This window comes from Platichthys flesus, chromosome 18 (assembly GCF_949316205.1).
Source record: "Platichthys flesus chromosome 18, fPlaFle2.1, whole genome shotgun sequence".
Classification (NCBI taxonomy): domain Eukaryota; kingdom Metazoa; phylum Chordata; class Actinopteri; order Pleuronectiformes; family Pleuronectidae; genus Platichthys; species Platichthys flesus.
The window spans coordinates 9,091,095-9,112,538 of record NC_084962.1 but is presented as its reverse complement, the minus strand read 5'-3'; the positions used below and the strand labels follow the sequence as shown (position 1 = coordinate 9,112,538).

At 41.9% G+C, this 21,444-nt stretch overlaps 1 protein-coding gene across 1 annotated transcript in view; it reads left to right on the top strand.

Annotated features, from left to right (window-relative positions):
- LOC133973915 (MAM domain-containing glycosylphosphatidylinositol anchor protein 2-like) overlaps positions 1-21,444 on the top strand; it is a 78,553-nt gene that overhangs the window by 43,755 nt on the left and 13,354 nt on the right. The window contains exons 7-10 of the mRNA XM_062411990.1: positions 2,898-3,046; positions 9,510-9,687; positions 18,253-18,273; positions 20,122-20,277. Of these exons, the coding sequence (XP_062267974.1) occupies positions 2,898-3,046; positions 9,510-9,687; positions 18,253-18,273; positions 20,122-20,277 (504 nt within the window). The remainder of the gene's footprint in view (positions 1-2,897; positions 3,047-9,509; positions 9,688-18,252; positions 18,274-20,121; positions 20,278-21,444) is intronic.

Genomic DNA, 21,444 nt, shown 5'->3' with positions numbered 1-21,444 from the left:
AGCTGCAGTGTATATGGGGTCTGGGAGAAATGGGCTCAAAGAGACAAGTAATGTATGACACAGATAATGTAGCGTTTACACAGTTATATATCCCGTGTAGAATCACAGCATTGGATTTGCTCGTTTTATTCTATTTGTTCACAATAAAAAAATAGATTATCACTTACATAGTATATTACACCTGTAAAAAATGATGCTGTGTGCAGTTATATGGACAAATTAAACCCAAACTATAACTGTTTACCTCCATCAACTCCCATTTACCTTCTTTTTATTATACCAGTCTTAGTAAGACCTGTGTCAGACCTGTGTCCACGGTGCTTTGTCAGGGCCGGAGAAAGGTCTGGCTGCACCCATCGTCATTCAACTACAGGAGAAGCAATGCACTGACTTGTTTGTATTTCTTTAAACCACAATGGCCTTGAGCAATGAGAAGTAATGGGGCCCCCTGCAAATTAGGTAATCACTGACATTCAAATGGTGAATTCCCTGCAAAGAAAAGGCCACAAAAAGCCTTATGAGGTGTTGGTCGACTGTGTAGCTGCACAATTCCAAATCTCACCGGTTCCAACTAGACTACAAAAAAACATGGACGACATGACTGCTCCAAAATAGTCAAGGTATATAAAGTATAGGCCATAAATCCAGCCTCATCAATGTTAGTTGATGGGACTTTAAACTAAAGAAAAAAGACAAGGTATAGGTCAGGTTTGTTTTTCCTCAAAGAAGTTGCTGTCATTTCATGTTGTTTTCACGTTTTTCCTGTAAGCTTAGTTGTAATTAATTATTTGATGCTATGGGTGACACGTCATGATTGACAGTTGAGACTGACTCGTGATTGGTGGAGTGCGTCCATCAGAAAAATTATGTCACCATCCAGCTTTAAATACAGTTTATGGCTCAATATGTAGATGCTGAGGTCTCTTCCATTGTCTCCCTTAGTAAAAGGGATTTTGAAAAGTGATAAATTGGAAGTGGAGAAGAAGGCCACTGGAACAGGATGCCGTCATAATCCATCAATGGCAGTAACTAACTTGACAGGTTTATCTAATTGGCTGACATACATCAGCTACTGTGTGTGCACATGGAATCCTAGTGCTGCTTTTGTTTGAGCTAACAATGGCTGCTCCGCTGTCTTTCCCGTGGAGATTAACAATCAATTTGCCTTGGGTATTGTCATCCTTCAATAAATAAGCCCAAACAGGGAGGCGACAAACGCAGCCTCATTGAAGGTGAAATACTGTTCTTCGCATGGATGGAAATTCCTGTTAGCTTGTTTCTAGATGTTTACGTTACAATGTTCTGCCAGCCCCATTTTTTTCTGTCAGGAATCAACCTGCATGCTGTGACTGCAGAGCTGAAAAGTGAAAGATTTATACCCTTCAAGCTAGAGCTCTGTTGCAAATAAATCTTCACAGATTCAAAGCAAAATGTGTTATTGAAAGAAAGGTTTGAGTTCAGATCCAGCTGTATGACATATTTACTGAGCTGTTGAGGGGAGTATACAGGGAATTCTAGCTCACAGATATAGGTTCTTCCATTGCATTGTTTGGACACTCGGGATATATTACTTATTTATGAGACAAACAACAATCTAGTACATGCCTTGATTTTAGGCGGCCATGAATGTATTCTGTGCCACACAACCTAAGATGAAACTTTAATGATCCTCAGGGGGAAACTGGGTCAAAGCAGCAACAGGGATACCGTAAGGAGCGGGTATAAATATAATTCCCGCTACATTAACTAATGAATCATTTACATGTTTACATTTACAAATTCTAGAATTTACACGTTTGTAAGAGTATATGCATGAACTGTGTGCAGTGTACACAGCAGAGCTCTTCAGCAATGCCAAGCAGCATTCTGAGACTAAAGTGGGAATTCACATCTGCTTTACTTAATAAAAAATACAGTCCTAATTACACTGACCTTTCAGAAGATATACTTTTGTGTTCACTAAAGATAGGGTTGGTAATCCTGGAATAGACTATCAAGCGCAGGCTGTACTTTACCAATGAAACATCCCACCCTTTACCATTGATTCGTTTTTTCTTACAGTCCTGCGAGAGGCATGCACACCTGCTATTTTATGTTTTCCAGATGACTTAAATTTATTGATGGTATCAGGAGGTGAAGAGAATATCAAAGAGTAACACCCCCAAAAAAATAGTTGACCCTACTTTTCATTTACAAAAAATACAAAGAAATGTGACACTGTTATGATGGGCTGTAATTCTACCCTCAGAAGTTATAATATGTAATATATATATCAGATACCAATGTCAGTTTTTAAACAATCATAAAGTTTACACATTAAGTTAAGTTCACTGATTAAAAAAAGGATTAAAAGATATTGAACAGTATCTTCTATGACTCTGAAGGAATGTCTCTGGAATTCAAAATCAAATCCTGTTTAAGGTTTATCTTGGCTTTAGTTTTGAGGCTAGATACTTTTTTAAGAAAAAACAAAGTTAGAAACTAGGGATGTGGAGTTTAAAAGATTTGTTACACTGCCTGAAATTCAAATTTATTTTTGTTTTTCATCTTCAACTAGAATTGCACTTTGTTGAGTGTAACCTCTGCTGAGGTCCCACAATGAAACCCACATTTAAATTCACTACATTGTAATTTGGATCTGTACCAAATTCCACACACTTTTTTTCATCAAGATCCATGTGGTATTCTGCAGGAAATCTTCAGAATTTTGTTGTTTATGTTAAATAAAGTTTTAGTCACCTCTTATACCAGAATTTCTTGGGAATTGGTTCAGTTGTTCGGTGTAATACTGCTTCAAACATCAACCAACAAACCAATAGACGGTTGAATACATATCCTCTTTCGGGTAATTAACAGTGAAGCATTTTGTCTCATTATCGCTGTTTTTCTCTCTTCAGGAAAGGCCTTCGCCCCTGAGTTCTACTATGACACCTACAGCCCTCTGTGGCAGAACAGGCCCCGAATCTACGGCTTCAAGCTCCAGTGGACCCAGATGAACCCCAACGCTGTGGACCGCATTGTTGCCTACAGACTTGGCATCAAACAGGTAGAATAACTGTCAGGGTACTTGCGCTCCTGCCTGCTGATTTGTTGGTCTTTTCTCTCTTTAACCTACAGCTGCATCGCTCACGTTTGCCGCACAGAACTCGTTTAGAAAGGAGCTTTTGTTACAGCCAGAACACGAGTTGTTAGAGCCTGAAACGTTGGCTCCTGGTCCAACAATCGTTGAGTCATTGGTGATGGTCAGGCCCTTTTTGACGCTTCTCAGATGAATTAAATTCAGCTTTGTACCACGGGGCAGTTAAATCCTTTCTTATTGCCAATCTATGTCTCGATCCATCGTCTGTCAACATCTGCACTTTTTTTAGGCCGTGAATGAGCTTTCGTGGGCCAAACAGAAATCACTGAGATTCCGTCAGGGGCTGTCGGATGAGTGAGCTCTGTGGTTTCCACGAAGTGCTTCTGTTTTCTGCTCTCTGTCAGATGCTCAGTCAGAGGAGTGGAAGGGAACCCCACAGAGAGGAAGAGAAAGCATAGCTTCTGTTTTCCCTGCTATGAGAGAGTAAACTCCACCGCTGACAGTCACACAGCATTGATGGATGACATAGTTACATTTGCTCTCTTTGGAAATCGATGTGTACCTTCCTCTGTCTCTGCCGCTTTTCTGTTTCCCCGGCTCATGGCAACTGGATTTGGTTTAAATATTTTTATATTAGCAGCAGGAAGTGTGACACCATATTTGGATAGTTTGAAAACTAGCTTAATGTGGTTGAGACTTCGTGGAAAACACAACTGCAAAGTTACAACACAACTGAAACACAACAAATACAAAAGTAGGGGAGAATGGATGTTGACAATGATACATCTAGCAGCGTTGCATTCGTATTCTGGCTCTTGCAGTTATGTTCTGGCTTTTGATTTTCTGTTTTCCCTCGATGGCCTTGTGTGAGACGTCTCGGCCATCGCACTAACTCCGTTAACACTGCAGCTTTACAGTTTGTAATTGCGTTGGCACACTGCGCTGCCATGAGGGAACCTTTTTTTTTTTTTTTTTTGTTGCAATGCTAAATCCATCTTAGTTCAGCTCAGAATTAGCGAGCGTAGCCTGACAGTTGTGTTTGCAATGAATAATATAATTTCATGTTTGTTCCACACTGCACCCTCAAGGAATTGAGGCTCGGAAACACAATCTACACAAGTTGCGTTTGTGTGGTGCAATGATTTTTCTGTCAACCATCTGAGGTGGTGTGTTTTAGTAATAAATGATGCTGTGCTTGCAGAGCCCATGTTTGCACTGGCCAGGCGTAAATCTGATAACTTACCAGAGATAAATATGTTTGCAGGTTTTTTTCAGCAAGTCCCATGCACCATTTTTTAAAAGAGATAATGATATCTGCATTTGTGCCAGAACAGACCCAAAGTGATTCAGAAATCTCATTACAATTTATATTTCTTCCCTCCATTTGTTTATTAAAAAAAATCTCTACTCCCGTCCATTTTTAGCAGAGAATCAGTGTTTGGGCAAATTAATTTCTTTCCACCTTCTTGCCTTGATATCTCAAGAGGGAACACGGTGTGACCATTATTTCCTTCCTCCCAGGCATAACAAGCAATCTCCCATTGTCTCAGATGAAAGAGAGTTTTAGCTGTAGCAAAAATTCTGACTTTTTGGCACCACTTTCTATACAGTACACCCTCTGACTGATTGAGTCTCAGCGTTTAGTATTGATTTAGACAGATAATGTTGTTTTTTTTGTAATGTCTTTTGGTGGGAGAGCAGCAGAAGAGGCGAGGCCGGCAAGCGAGCGGAAATGAGAGAGGAGAGGAGCGAGATGAGTGGGAGGAGATGCTCCTTTTGTAAATAAGTAAATGCAGAGATACCCCCACACTGACTGTGAAAGAGTGGTGCAGTAACACAAGCTCCAGCTCATGGACTACACCACTTCGATCTATTTATAGATTCAGTGGCAACTCCCCTGCCGTTCCCTGAGAATTATTATCATTTTCTCTCGCTACTTTTGAATTAATACCCAGAGCTGCTAGACCTTATGCCTCTGTAGTGGATTGCTCCGCGTTATCGTCCAGTGCCCTCATGACAGACAGTCGACCCGAGGGGGAAATGGGAAAGAAGGTGTAGCTGAAAGGCAAGCACAGACGAGAATCACAAAACACAAATCACTGCACCTGTCAAGGATGCAATGGAAAGGTGTGACATCTGCTCTTGTTTTGAGACTGTAGCCTGCTACTTCAAAATCTTCTCCGCTGTCCGCAAGCTTGATTGGCTGTCTCCCATCCCTGCCAAATAACTTCTTCAACTCGCATCCTGCCATCTTGGAGCGGCCGCTTCCTCCTCTTCCATCTTCCCCTCCTGCTCCCCCTCTTCTTTCTTCTTTTATTTCAATTGATCTGTCAAGTCAGGGAGCGCGGGCAGATCAATAGGAGCCATACTAATTACATGCAGGCAATCTACAGTAGATCAGCGCTCGTATAACGTTACACTTTGATTATTCCTGTGTTTCTTTTGGATCCAGTTATCGCTTTGATCAATCCCGTTGAAGATTGCATAAAAAACCCATGAACTGCTGCCGCACTTTATATCAATATGGCAATCGGCCTCTTTGGGGATAATGTGGAGAATGAAAGGTAATAGGATGTAAACAGGAACTCTAATTGAGCACAGGCACCGGGATTCAGTGAATATTAATGGGAATCAAAACAAAGGTGTAAACTCCATACCGCACTACTCACAGAATGTGTATGATTCCAAATGTCTGAAAGTTAAATGTGTTCCTCAATCAACATTTCAACTTTGAGTTATGCTGTTTGTGTAACCAGCAATTCATATTTGATGTGGAAGAAGAGATTGAACCCTTTGCTTCCATTTGGAGTTTGGAGTTTGAGGCGCAATTGCCAAAAGTAGCATTTAAGGCCTCCATCTGCCGGAAGGCAAAAAACACACACACAATAACACAAACCAGTCCTCAATTAATTTTTTTTTTATCTTTCATCACCCTGAACAACATATTTAAAAGCTTTTTGAGAAAACGGTATCAGATAACCACCTGAACATTACCAAATAAACCAATGTGAAGTGGGAATCATGAACAGTAATGAGGTGGGATAAAATCCTCCAAGGTTCCTCCTGAAGTAAATTGTCAGGGTGCTCCCATCACAATCTGGAATCAAATCCATTTCAAATAAAATAATACGTTTTTTTCCTGACGCCTGCACAGTGAATTATATTACACTAAAGCAGTAGAAACATTTCATTAATTTCATGAGGCAACAGAAAAATGTTAAGTGCCAACACAAACCCAAAGAGTGCATGTTTCATCAGAGTCTAACTGGGCCACCGGCAAATATTTGTTCAGAATTCCGTCTCACAGACTTTCAACTTAATGAACCATTTGAACTGCTACGGTTTATATAATCTGAACTGATAACAAAGACTCCATTTACAGATACTTCATCATTTAAAGGAAATGCTCATGAAGAGGTTTAAACGATGAAAAGGCAAAGCACTTTGTGGGAAGATATGCTGCAACTAACCCTGCGATCTGAATCTGAATACATGAACCATTGATATTGATCAAACAATGCAAATGTGACATTAGCTAATGCTATGCACAGTAAATATGTCCTAAGGGAGATTGTATGGTGCTGCAGATTGGGATCTAATGAGAAAACATGAGCATACTGTCTAATGTGAGATTGAGTTTGGCCAAAGAACAATTAGGCTGAGATGCAACATCACAAAATCAAGATTTGTATTTGTTCCGACATCTGAAAAAATAGATTCTCTGAATTATATTGTTTTATTCTGGGAAAAATACTAAGAAAACAGGTTGAAACAAATCTGTGAGTGGAATTTAAAATTTAAAAGCCTCTGAATTTGTACCACTGTTTTTTTTTACATTGAAGTTATGTATTTGACTTGTTTTACTCTGAATTCAACTCCTGAAATTAAAACTTGTACATATACAAGATTCTTAATTTCGACACTCCAAATTCAGATTTCGTAATCTAATAATAAAAAAGATAACATCCAGGATTACCGAGGAAATGCAATCGATTCTGTCTCAAATTGAGCCAAGTTCTGCCCGCTGATCAGTAAAGTCACTACCTGGGGGGTTACATTAACAAGGTTTATGGGAGCCTTAAGGAAATTATGCTTCCGTGTTTAAGTGTTCAAGGAGAGATCCACACACACACACATACACACACATAGAGGAAGCAGCCTTCCTCTATGTAGAAGGACATAAATTACTGTGCAATTTATGTCCATACATTGCAGAGCCTTTTGTGGAGAAAACCAAATATTTACAAAGGATAGGTCGGGACAAGTGAGGCATCTGTAAATACCAGTGGCAGACAAAATACTCTATTTACCTGCAAACTAGCGGTGATGAAAACTTGCACCCCGTAATTGTGGCTCCTCCAGACTCTAAGTAATTACTTAATTGGTATTGTTGTCACACAAACTGCTTCACCGCTATCACACCTTCATTCACACTCTCCCCGTCGCTCCGCTCGTAACCGACTTCCTCTTTTCCCTTTGGCTGAGAAGGGCATGTATAGTCACTAATTGTGATGCAGAAGCTGTAACTTTTCTTTGTGCAGCTCTTCCCCTTAAACTGATTCTCAAGGATAAGCTGTACCCGACTTCTCACCGCTTTGCCCGCAGCGAACACAGCAGCAAGCCCTCGTTTTGTTGCTTTGAATGTCGGCGGGGCTGCATTGTATCACAAGACACGAGGAGCAGGAGCTAATCATTTCTTGTGTGATACCTGAGCTTACTCAATCAAAGACAAGTACACCTGTGTGCTCTGCAGTGTTCAGAGATGAGGTATAACAATTCCTGTCGGTTTAAGTTCCTTGAACGAAGGCATGGGGAGAAGCCTTGTGGAAGACGATTAACAGAAAAGTGTGAATAGAATGCGACAATGTACAGTGCACAAATGTGTTGTCCTTGCTGTACTTACAAAATGCAGACTGAGGCATGTCTTGAATGAGAAAGAAAACAAGGATTTATCTCTCCGTGCACATATAGGAATATCTCTGCCGCATGCTAATAACAGCCTTTGAATGTTGTGGCTGCGAGCGGCTTTGAAAGTAAATGTGGCTAATGAGCAGTTAGCTGTCAACAGCTTAGAGAGAAGGAATGTTTTTGTTGTGCAGCATTTAATGTCAGCGGATCATACAAACACCTATAGACAAGGTTAATTGTCGGATGAGAGGGAACATCCTGCACCGATGGCGAGAGGAATACGTATTTGTTGTGGTCACACGATCTGCTCAAGCTCTTTTAATGTGATGATTCAAGGTACAAGATCAGTGGAGAGAGCAGCACACAATCTGCCGCAACAGATAACCATGTTTGTATTGTGTCACGAGATTGTCCCTTTATTAGTTTCAAGGTTGCAGTCGCCCTCTAAAACCAAAGTTAAAGGCTGACTGTCAGTGGGTGGTTGGAGGAGTATCAGAGTCGTCAGCAGGAGCTAGCTCAAGGAGAAGACCCTCGAGCTGCTAACTAAATGATGTCTTGTGGTTTTGTAAAAGCTGATGAACCTGGACGTGTCACTGTAACAGTCGTCTGCTAAAGGCAGGGGGTCTATTTCAAGGATCCAAGCACATGGCGCCACTGCATTCAGGACGTGTCCACCTTCACTTCTGCTAGTGCAACGGTCTGCACCAGGCATGTGGTTCAAAAGGGTTTTACCTTGTCTCTTCACAAATCGTCGATGTGATTTCGACGAGACATGCCATAAACCAATCAGACTGCGATCTCCCATTTCCAGTTAAAGGCAGACGTGCTTGCACCTCTGTGGATTATTGTTGTAAAGGTTGTTGCAGAGGAAACTCTTTGGGTGTGTAATCGGACGATAAATAATGCACCACTAAAAGAATAGTGAAATAGATTTTCTGCTGCCTCAGTATTACAATGTACCCACAATGTCCACATCTCAACGTGTTCTAAAGGGCACACCTGTTTAATCAATGTGGGTGCTACATTAAAAGATGAAACTTGTATCTACACCGAAACTAGCAAAGGCCATGGCATTAGTCTGGTGGACATGAGCTTCTCCATCTTCCTTCAGATGCTCAGAGTCTATTTTTATCAAAATTATGAAGTACCTCACAGTTTCCATGTGACTTTATCTTCCCTTGGGAGTTCAAGGCCATCAGAATCTTTAATAACGTGGGTTTAGAGAACAGTATTTAAGTGTAAAGAGTATTCAAATTAGCTATTACAACAAAGATCTCGTCCAGGGGCTTCTAACACAGGGTGTGGCAGAAAAATACTGAGATTAAGGACAATGATTGTCAAGCTCACTCAGTTAGGATTTAAAATGATGAACACAAAACCAAATCAAGAGGGTATGGTTCCATTTTTTTAGCGCAGTTGTGTATAAAATACTTATTTGTTTGTACATCAGGACAGCAAAGTTCTGAGTGGCTAATGACGTTACTAATGATTCAAATGTCTTTCGGTTCCCTTCTCCATCCAGATGGGGTTGCAGCGCTGGTGGGAACATGAGATCCCTGTGGATGGAGCAATCAACAAAGGGGAGCTCATGACGCACAACCTGACTGAGCTGATAAAGCCTGAGTCCTTTGAAGTGCGCCTCTGCCCCATCACACGGTTCGGAGAGGGCGATTCCACCATCCGTATCATCACCTACAGCGGTGAGTGCTACGTGCTGGTCTGACTCTTTACTGTGTCTCATCCTGCAGATTGGAAAACAGAGAGAAAAGCGGTGTTAGAGACAGGCTGAGCAGCGTTCACCTCAGTGTGCTCACACATGTGGCTGCACAGGTGGAGGAATCACAGCTCCAGATGTTAATGTTATCCTTCAGTGAACTCCGAAAGTAACTCCAGCACAAGTTCATGTTCATCGACACACTGATGGATGTCAAAAGTTCACTAAGCAATCATCATGATGATCACGGTGATGGTGTATAATGGATGAGACAGGTCTGGTAAAAAAGTGAAGTCATTACAATAATTTAAATCACACGCCCACTCATCAGAAGATAGCTTAACATCAGCTCCGTCTGCCTCCTTGCCAGTTTGAGCTAAATTAATTCTGATCAACTGACTAACCGTCTCTTCTTCGTCACCTTTATTGCCGGAGTCAGGTCTCTCCTGGACCGGGGCAAAGATTGACTTGGTTGAGATATCATCCTGACTCAAACATACAGTTTGGGTCACAAGACCAAACCGACCTGGTCAAAGATGAGTCATCATGTACTTGATTCACTTTCACCCACAAGGATGTTGTGTCCTGGGATATTTGTCATATCACCAAATTTTCTCGAAAATATTTGGGGGGTTTTGAACTTTATATTACTAATATCTTTGCCCTTGTCAAGCTCCATATTGCCCGTCTAACAAAAATGGAACGCCACATCATGTGATTCTAAAACCGGTGGACAGATTGAACGATAACTACAATGTTTACCCTAACTGGATATGTGTTTTAATCATTTAAATATAATTAAAAATTACTAGTGAAGTGCCTGTTCTAAACCTGCCTGTTTGGAATGAGCATTTCTCTTGTCCCGTGTTAAAGCTCTGGAGCTACTCCAGAATTTGTTCTTTGTCAATAGTGAGTCCACCTCAAACAGTTGTACAATATACTGTCACACTTCAGGGTCGTTATTTTTTTCATATATTGCATGCTGGCTATGTAAGAGGTTTGTTAAGCAACCAGCACACCTTCAGAAACCAAGTTTGCAATTTCAAAATAAATATGGTCGTTTTTTGACAGTAACAAAGTGTAGTCTGTAACAGTGGCCACGTGTTTGCATGTCCACAGCCCACCATCTGGGCAATGCACTTCCTGGGACTATTAAAAATTACTGCATGCCGAGTGTGAAGCTTAAACGGGTCACGTATGCAGGCAGAAGGACATTGGTTGAATTAGTTGGAAGATTGGGCCCCAAGTATGCCACACCAGTACTGGTCACACCAATGAGAAAACTTCTTGATACACTGTATTTCTACAAAGAGTGAAAAAGCAGTGAAATGGTCAGAAATCACTAGAAGATGGAGGTAGAATCATCTGCTTGAGGGATGATACCGACAGAAACACACAAGCTACAGCCCTCTCCTCACTCGGCCCAGCAGTGCCAGTGAACAGATGCACAGGTACTTGAGATGTGCATTTTGAGAAACTAACCAGCTGACTGTTTTCTGTCTATCACTGACTGCTGAGCTCGTCCTGAGTGCTGCTGCTTCTGCTGCTGGTGCCGCTGCTGCTACTGCAGTTGTGAATAATTCAGTTTCACTGCAGCTCATCATGAGTAGTGAAAAGAGAATTGGGAAAGAGAGGAAGAGAAACGTACACGTGACGTTTCTCTCCTATTCTTCTTTGTTTGATAACAGTTTGTGATACTGTGTGGCCTGTGACAGAGCAGCCGAATTGAATCGAATTGGATCCAATCAAAGTGAGGTGAAGAGAATTTGGCTTAATTAAGTCAGAGAGGCACAGACTGAGAGATGGAAGCAGCCAAGTTGGGACTGAGAAGAAAACGGGAATACAGATGAAATAAAAAAAAAGAGGAAAGAAGGGAGCCAGCGCTGATGTGCGAATCTCCTGCCCGACAAGAGACTGGACTAATTATCACTCCAGGGCTGCTCTGTTCTCCCACGCACAGCACAGTGTCACTGCAGCAGGCTAATGTGGGTCTGAGCCCAATCCACTCTGTCCCAGAAGACGGATTTGTATGAAACAGTCAGGCATCACTTCACGTTCTCTGTGGAACAGGGACCTGTGGGGTGTTTGTACTCAAGTTGTGTACTTGATGGCTTTATGGTTTCCCTAGTTGATGAATTGAAATAATTCATCAATATGTTTTTGTCTCATCCTTCCTTTGGGTATATAATATATTTTTCAGGGAAAGGAGCTGCTGTTTGAGTGAATCCAAGGAGGAAATGAATAGACAGCTTCACTTTGTTAATTTCATTATCATCATTATGGTTTTACTACCAGCAAAACCAACATCCTCATCATTTAGCTGTTGTATCGTTTGAGGTGAAAGTCCAAGCAATTCTGCAAGCATTCTTTCTTTTTCTGTTTTTTTTTTATGCTGTCTAAACTTCCTGTAAACGTACCAAACCATGATTCAGTGTAAACTGGACTGACAACCTACATTTTGTTCCGTTGGTCCAAGACGCCATTCACACCTGTTATTTTTATCTGGACTAAACAAAAACTCAGAAGTGATACAGAAGGTGTGAAAGTGTCCCGAAGTAGGAGTTAAGTAATTTCATGATGGAAACGTGACAAACAGCATGCAGACAAGCAAAATAAACATTTCTCAATACAATGGCACAGGAAACAGTAAAAAAAAGGGGAACTGGGATGATTTTTATATACTGTATACATTTAGTATGTACTGTATGTCAGCTACTTGTCAGAGTGTCTCAAACCAAAGTCGTACCTGTGCAGACAGCAGACAGGCACCAGTGATCACAGGTTGGTATCCCATAAATCCCAGCTTGGTTTGGAGTAACCCAGCTGACACGTTTTTCAATACAAGGACAAGAGCTTGTCACAGGTTTGGTCTTAACATGTTTTCCTCCTCAGAAAACTGCAACCATACGATTTTATTTTGTGCCCTGCTGACAAAATACACAATACACCTACACACAGACGGCAGTATAAACTTTTGCAATTTTGTCATTATTCTAAATATATTCCAGTTGTCATCTTTTTTTTCTTCATATTCCCATTTCCACCTCTTATTTATATAATTATAGCTTTTAATTCTTTATCGCACACTGGCTTTTGTTACTCATGTTTTTCGATGCCTTACGGCACAAATCTTTAAATCTTGAATCAAACACACAAATCCAGATCAGGTGAGGAGTTTATTTGTCTGTCTTTGTCCATGTGACTGCGTGTGCTTGTTTACTTTCTTGCCTTTACTTTAGCATATAAAATGGGTCTCAATCCAGGAGGCTCTGTGAACCAGGTAGTTCTCAAAAGTTGAACCTAACTGGTCAACTAAGTCTCTCTGTGATCACCAGCTCGTCCCACCCATATTATGGTTGCCTAGCAACGAGCTGAAGGTGGACATGCCAGGATAGTTTTGACGTCCCTTGGATTTTTAAAAATATGTGTCCTGTAAGCTGTTCAATCGGTCGCATTACCTCTTTAGAAAACAGTTTGTCACTGAAGCGTATAGGTTGGAGCATCCTTTCTCCGGTATGGAAGGACACATTTGTCCTTTGAAGGAGCTTTTGAAACAGTACAGCCTTGTCAGCCGCTGTCACACAGTCAGTCTTCAAACGCAGCCTCTGAACGAGACGGCCCCTGAATTGAGACACAGCCATAGTCTCCTGATCCCATGACTATGAAAATGAAGCTGTGTGTGAATGGAAATAACAGTCAAACTTAATGAATATGATTACCATCTTGTATGGGAGCTGTTAGGGTTAACACTATTGTCCTACGGTCGGTGACAAGCTGAGATGTAGCGTGTTTTTCTTCACAAGGGATGGAAAGATTGTTGCGACGCACATAAAGCCGATGGTAGCAGCTTTTTCTAGGAAGAAAAAAAAAATAATCACAAAAGAGTTATAATGTCCCCAGCTGTGGGATAAAGGATGGTTGTGTCACCAAGTCCCAAAGACGCTTTCAAATTTTGCTGCAGTGACAAACTCAGCATCTGTTTGGCGTTCCTCAGAACACCTCTGCCTCTTTCTCTTTCTCTTTCTCTCTCTCTCTCTCTCTCTCTCTCTCTCTCTCTCTCTCGCTCTCTATCCGTCTCTCTCTCTCTATCTCTCTCCCTCTCTCTCTCTATCTCTATCCGTCTCTCTCTCTCTCTTCCTCTCTCTCGCTCTCTCTCTCCCCCCTTCTCTCAAGGAGTATTTATTGTTGGAGCCTCCTGTCTGCTGTCACCATGGCACAGTAAACCACTGCTTGTTTCTTAATATTCCATTTTCACGCAACACATAGTGACATATCTGAGACACCTGTCTTGAAGCCAAATCCCACTAAATCTCACATTAATTATATTATATCCATTAATCTAAATACATACATCTTCAGCTCCTTGTGTTTTCTACTCTCTGCTATAGCGAAGGTGTCACGTTGTTATTATCCGACCATTTTTTTAAAAGATTTAAATTTGATCACGTCTATATTTTTTGAAGTACTTATACCTCAAACATGCTACTTAGAATTTCCGAGGGTGGCCCACCATTTCCTTTTAAATACCCTGATATTGAAGTACATTTTTGCTAAAAGGATATTTGTGACGATAGTATTAATACATAAAAGAATATTTTAATTGCACCAGCATATATTTACTTCAATCAAATCAAATGTAGCTATCTTATTATATTTGTATGTTCATACTCAGGGGAGATATTAAGAAAATAATCTTTTTTACTTTCTAGTGGCGAGGAAAAGAAGAAGATTAGGGCTATCATGTCTGTCAGGTAAATGGGGTTTGGGAGAACTAGTTTAGGAGCAGTAACTTCTAACAGCTGATAGAGAGCTGCTGTCTATAGCACAAAAAACAAAGAACAGATGCCTGCACGGTAGACCAGGCATACAGTATACAGTACACAGTATACAGTATAAATACATGCTTTAAAGTATAGTCTGTGGTTATGCTGTGTGGTTAGAGTTTGAACCTGCTGGGTGATCAGACCTTGCTCAGACCAGCGGTACTCTCAGAATCTCCTCACACTCAAACAGATTCTTGAGGTGATAGGTCTGTTGAGTTGCCTCTTCACCATCTTACACTGCTTACATATTATATCAGTCTGTGACCTTTTATTCCCAAACCACTTCATCACCAGAGAAGTTTGTTGCCGTCTTCGGTGACAGAGTTGGCAGCAACATTCTTTTTTGGGCTTTGGGGCATTCTCATTTCTGCTCTACATAATCATGAGATAAATACATCAACACATTGCGGTATCATTAAAATCACGATATGACACATTTTCATCAGGGAGAAGATACGTGTATTGTCATGAGTTATATAATATGGCCCGACCTTCGTGGTTTCCATTTTTTCATATGATTGCATTAATAATTCTTTATTTATTAGCATTTCTCACCCTGGGATTTTTTAGCCAAATTTTTTTGGGGTCATTTCTATGCTAACATCTAAACCACAGCAGAGTCCATCCATGTGTAACTCCATTAAGGATTCAGCTGAAGATGGCACAGGCTTGCTGATGTAAGAACAGGATAACCCATAAGAAATATCTGTTCAAGGACTGTGTGTCTGTCTGTGTGTCTGTGTGTGCGTGCGTTGGTGCGTGGATGTGTGCATGCGTTTGTGTGTGTGTGTGTGTTACTGCAGGACCAGGGCAGAGCAGCCTCTGAACAAAAATTCGATTGAAGGGCACAATAGTGTGATGAAGCCTGTGCTATTGTCAGGGAGACGTGAGGGGAAGAATGCTGATTTACATTTGCCCACGTTCTTATTATTCCAACTGATGGTGGGAGCTGTGCAGCCATCACAGGGCTTTCTCTGGGCGTCAAGGCCCCCACCTAGACACCCCTAATATGATGGATGGGGATATCTGAGGGTGTGATTTTATGAGGTTGGTTAAGTATTAAAAAAAAACAGGAAGAAGAAGGCGAGCTGCTGTTGTGTATGAGGACACTTGGCTTCAGCCGAGGAATCGTCTGCTGCTTTGTAATACAGCCGCAGGCCAGTGGGGCAGGGAACCCTGCCAAGATGAAGTCAGTGTTTGTATCCGGAGCGGCCTCCACGGACCACTGTCCTTTGACGGTCACTGAGCTCACTGTTTCAATCAAAATAAGATAATTTGGATGGAAAGCACACATGCATCAACTGGCAGTTTGTTTAGTCCTGTCAGCTGGAAAAAGTAGAAACCAGGAGTCGGACAGACTTGCACCTAATGCGCGGCTTGAGAACATGACCTGGTGCAACAGAGGAGCACGCTTCACTCTATAATTGCTGGGGCTGTTTGTCTTAATTCATCCTTGATCCTTATTTTAAGGATTTTTGAACTGTTGGGGTAAAACAGAGAACTGCAGTATTAAGAAGTTTTTAAAGCCTTTGCTGGAGGGCTTCTCATCTATCCTTGAACAACACTGAATTTTAAGGAGAGCATTCGAGTTCCACTCGTGATTTCAGGGGCTACGAGACGAGGCTGGAAAATATCTGAAAACATACAAAATGGTTGAGTCAACAGCAGACCTCAGTCTCAAGTTATTTCATTCCTTGTTTGTTTTCCTCTACCCAGTACAGTCATCCAAATTGGAAGTTAAATTTCCTGTTTGTGCGTATATGTCTGCGATAGAGAAAGAGTGTGCGTGCACAGCAGTAGTCAAGTATCCTCTGGGCCCTGCTCTGTGCTCAGCGTGATTTCTTCAGTGGGGGGTAGAGACACTGCTAGAGGAGACACGTTCATCTGGACTGAGGCACAGTGATTCAGTCGAGGCAAGCTGCAGGTAACAAACTGACAACAAAACATATTTCTAAACCAAAGTCTTTAAAGAAAGAAGAAGGGGAGAGAGGAGGAGGGGGGTGCAGGATTGGGGGAGGAGGTGGAGAGGCGAGTCGCCGAAAATGCGAGGTAGAGGGGCGGGGGGGGGGATGCCTGAGAGAATAGTTTTTTCGGGAAACTCAGCATCCGCTTCACAGGCCTGAGGCTGCGAGTTGTCATCTGAAACATTTTCTCTGCAACAGCCCGGATGATTTCCTGCCTCTCTCTGCAGACTCTTTTGTTTCAGCAGTGTGCAGCCCAGTGTAGATTCACTGGGAAGCAGTGACTGTTGGGATGCAGGTATTTTCACAATCACCAACATAACAGATAATTAAAGTTTGTAATGCAATGAGGCTGCACAGGCTGTTCTTTCCACACGGGTGCCTTCCTCTCACAGCGAGGATTCAGCTGCGGCGTCGCAGTTCACTGAATGTTTTACACGATTCAATTGGAAATGCAACGGTTTGTTCTCCCCCCTGCTCCCCCCGGTGCGTTAAATTGTGTTTATCTTTTCGTTTCTCATCACTGGGAGTGAACGAGTGGACATGCATTTCCATGAGGCCCACAGCAATACAATGAAACCACAACCTTAGTTTCAGTTTAAGAACAATTCCAGCTGCCCTGCAGTACTTCCACGCTTTTCAGTTCACGTTTTGCTTTGTCCGAATGATTTGTTATTACTCACTTTAATTTGTTGGATTAAAATCAATTCCCCCCATGAACAGCGGGGTTTCATAAATCACAAAGCAACATAGTTTTGTAGTAAAGGCTGATGTATCGCATCTATTCAGCCGGTCAGCAATCGATCATGAAAATACCCATGAATCTTCTTGGCAGGTTAAATGGTATTTACTCTGCAAAAAGTGAGGCGCTGACTAACTGGCTGGTTGCAACTCTGTGTGATACCCTTGACCTTTGTGTGTTTTCCGCGGCAGTAGCCTCTTAAATTATCAATAAGGGAAGCGTTGAGCCATGGTTCGGTGGGCAGAATGCAAAGAGACGCCTCATCTGCCTGTCCATAGCACACATAGGACGAATCATGGATCTTACAGGAAAGTGATTAGCAGACACACTTGTGATTATTACACATTTTTATGATTTAGTGGCTTCTAAATGGAAGTATGAAAGAGGCTTAGTGGTCTAAGTGGAAGTCACCTTGGACAAGAACATCAAGAGTGCTGGTAAATGGCGGCGATGATAAGCAGTTGTGCTATAATCGTATTAATGTGGTCAGGCTGGTCATCCTAATCCCTCTGTCTTTTACATTTAATATCAGGATGAGAAGGATTGCTGTCACCGTTTTCCTCTTCAAATCCAGACATCTCTCTTTCTCTCGCCTAAATAATCCCTACATCGTGTTTGTCAGGCGAATGCTTCCTGTTTCATTCACGTCGGCCGTTGGTTTGCAATCAGTGAAAGCAATAGAGCTTAAAAAAGATGGAGCGTACACACTCGAATATGCTTGCAGTGTTTTAATATCACAGGACAATATTCCTGTGCCTCCCATGGGCCTCTTTCATTTTGTTTATAGGATGGTGAAAAGTTTTATACACGTGGACTTTTCTTTAGCCCCACGGCAACCAGTCGCTGACAGGAGGAGGACACGTTACCGGCAGCTTAATGCTTGTGTCGAAACCTGTACAGTGCACAAAAGAGACAAAGTGTGCCTTTCCTTTAATGTGACAGTTTGAGTGCTTTACATTTTTAACAGCTGCGCAAATAATGTATTCTGTACTAATGACTGTTCCTGGCCTTTTCTCTTTTCACAGCTCCCGTCAACCCTCATCTGAGTAAGTAACGCGCATCGCAGACCGAGCTCCTTCTGTCGTGGCACCGTCTGTGAGAACAGTGGGAAAACCCAAAGTACCCATACGTCCCGTAGAGATCTGGCTCTCAACATGTCACGCTGCACTGGAAGAGTGGAGCTAAATAATGTATGAAATATAATACTTCCCCTTTAAGAAGTCACAGTAAACCTGAATTAGGCTATCTGACATGTTGAGAGCTTTAAATCTCTGCAGAACGCCTTGCAGACTCTTGGACACTTCATTTGCATGAGATACGTGGTGTTTGTGCCTGAGTACATTTGCACGCACTGTGCTAATGTTTAGCCCCATTATGAATGCACTTCATTTTCGAAACTTTATAAATTCACACCTTGAGAATCCAACTTAATCACTTTTTGCTGTGCAGCAGTGTGCTGTTGTGTATTGTGCTTTATTTATTTATATAGATATGTATTTTGTTGCGTGTTCGCACAAACATTTGCCAAAATCATAACAAACATCCTAATCACCAACATCATTATCCAAATCCCTGAAGGAAACGATCTTACCTGCACATCTCCTCCCTCCCTCCTTCCTCGGTCTATCCTCCGAATCATCCCGTGTTCACGAGGCGAAAACATTTAGTTTAGCTCACAGTGGAATGGGGCCGTCGGTGTCTAGCGCCTGGAGCTAGACCTCCATTTAAATCTGCGTGCCTATAGGGGAAGAGTCAAGAGTATCTGCAACCCAGCCCCTTCCCTCACTCTCCATCACCACCTCCTCTCTCCCTCTTGCTCTCACTTTCCATCTCTTTGTCTTCCTCTCCCTGCCTCGCAGCACGGCTGCCCTCTCCCGTCCCTCGGCCCATCCACCCACTCTTAAACTCCGTCTACGTTACCTCCATTACCTGAGTAGAAGCTGCTCCTCTCAAGGTCACAACTCCAAACTGCTCCCAGCCACGTTTTAATAAATCAATGAATATTTATCAGAGCACACCCCTGCATCCTGAATCTAAATCCTCATTTTTGTTTACTATCTCTTTGAGGACACTGCTCAGCAGCACCATGTCCTCTTTTAAGATGTTTTTTCTTTGATTGTTACATGAATTAAATAGAAGTTTTGACACTGTTGATCCTCCCTCTACCCCTTAATTAAAGTGAGTGGGCTGGTTTCCCACACATGCTATTTCCAACTCTTCATTAGTGTATTCACTGTTAGACATCCCCCCACATGTGACCCATCATCACCTCATGCTGGAGTAACAATTACTCTTTTTCGTGAGGGGTGTCCAGAGAATTGCAGACATTCTCTGGAGTTCATGTCTGAAAACGGTTTACTACTATTTCTACAATGTCAAATACAATCTAGAAAAACATTTATACCTTTTAACAGACCTCCTTTATGTGAGATTTGTATTTAGTGTTATGTAGTTTACGTAGGTAGTAAGTGTGAGTATATTGAATTCCATCCATCAGTAGTGGACATGGTACAACTCTAATAACCAGTTTTGAAAATCACATACTGCAGTAGAGTGTGTTTCCAGGATGCAGAGACTTCCTCTCTGAACTGAACCCAACTGCCTGCCGTCGTCAGGGAAAACTCGAGCACGCTCTGTGACGTCTCCACAGTCACCAAGAGGTCAAATCTTAATTTAGAAATTCTGTTCTCCACATCGTGTGGCGTAATTAGGTCTAGGCTGTTGCATATCCCCCTGTGACACACGTACACACGCGCGCACACGCACACACAAGTAAAAGCTCATAAATTTACAGTAGGTGCTCACATACTATAATGTAGCCTCTAGCCAAGTGTGTAACCTCTATTTGTAGCGATGTGAATGTAAGAGCCCAGTTCTTCTCTGTCGCTCACCAGGAGAGTTCCACTGCAGCTTTGAGGAGGAGCCCATCTGCATGTTCACCCAGGACAAGAACGACGATTTCGATTGGACACGGCACAGCGCTGCCACCCGTGACACCAAGTACACACCCAATACCGGGCCTAGTGGTGATCGCAGTGATTCCAAGCAGGGTGAGTATTCCTTTTACTATTAAAGCCTGCACTCACATCTGGCTTTATGCCTGCAATGGGAATGGATTCTCTATTGACTCGCCGGTCAAATGACTCTGCCACCTGCACGTGTTTTAATCATTACATTACATTACATGTCATTTAGCTGACGCTTTTGTCCAAAGCGACTTACAATTAGTACACTCAACATTCATGAGGGGCCATTTAGGGGTTCAGTATCTTGCCAAGGACACTTCGGCATGCAGATGGGAATGTGACATATACGAGTGAAAGCGCTAATTTGGAAAGACGGCAAGGTGAGAGAGCAACTCAGTCGTCGGTGCGGCTGTGACGTTGAGCATGACCAGAGGAAGAAAACTGAAATTTTCTCTACTGCCATGGGAAAGGAGTCAATTGACTTTTGTTGTAAAAGAGGTATAAGTGACCATTTATTGAACATCTCCGCTGATCAGTAATTGTGCAGTTACAGTGTGGCTGTAGTTTAAAAAGGTCCACTTCCAGGGCTAAAGAGCTTATCATTAGCTTACTACTTTACAACATGTATTACTGCCACTGCCCTGTTCAGTGTTCAGATCATATATTTAGCTATCAAGTGCACATTTAGACTCTTACATTAAACCTCATTTAGCTGACGCTTTTATCCAAAGCGACTTACAATAAGTGCATTCAACCATGAGGGTAAAACCCCGGAACAACAAGATTCAAGAAAGTACTTTTTGTTCAAGAAAGCCAAAGTGCTATAAGTAAGTGGCCTGCAATCCCGTCTGATGTTTTCAAACAAATCACAGAGTTACCAATAATTTCCCTTGTTGATCAAAACCTTCATTTAGCTTTGGCACTTGTGTGGTATGGGGATGAGCACATTGTGTTAATAAAAGTCCAATTATTTGTCAAATTGAGCTGGAATATCTATGTAAACTATTTAAACCGTGAATATGTATCATACGCATAGAGAAAAAAATTCACAACAGATATGTAATATTGGCTACAGATGCATAAAATAACAAATTAGATACAAATCACCAACATCGTCAATAGTCATTGTCAGTGAGAAAGTTGGCCTCAGCTGCGAATGTATCTCTATATGGCCGATGCACCAATAGGAAATGAAACAGTTGGTTTAAGTGTAATCAATTATGTTCGTGTGGCTATGCAAACACTGCACCT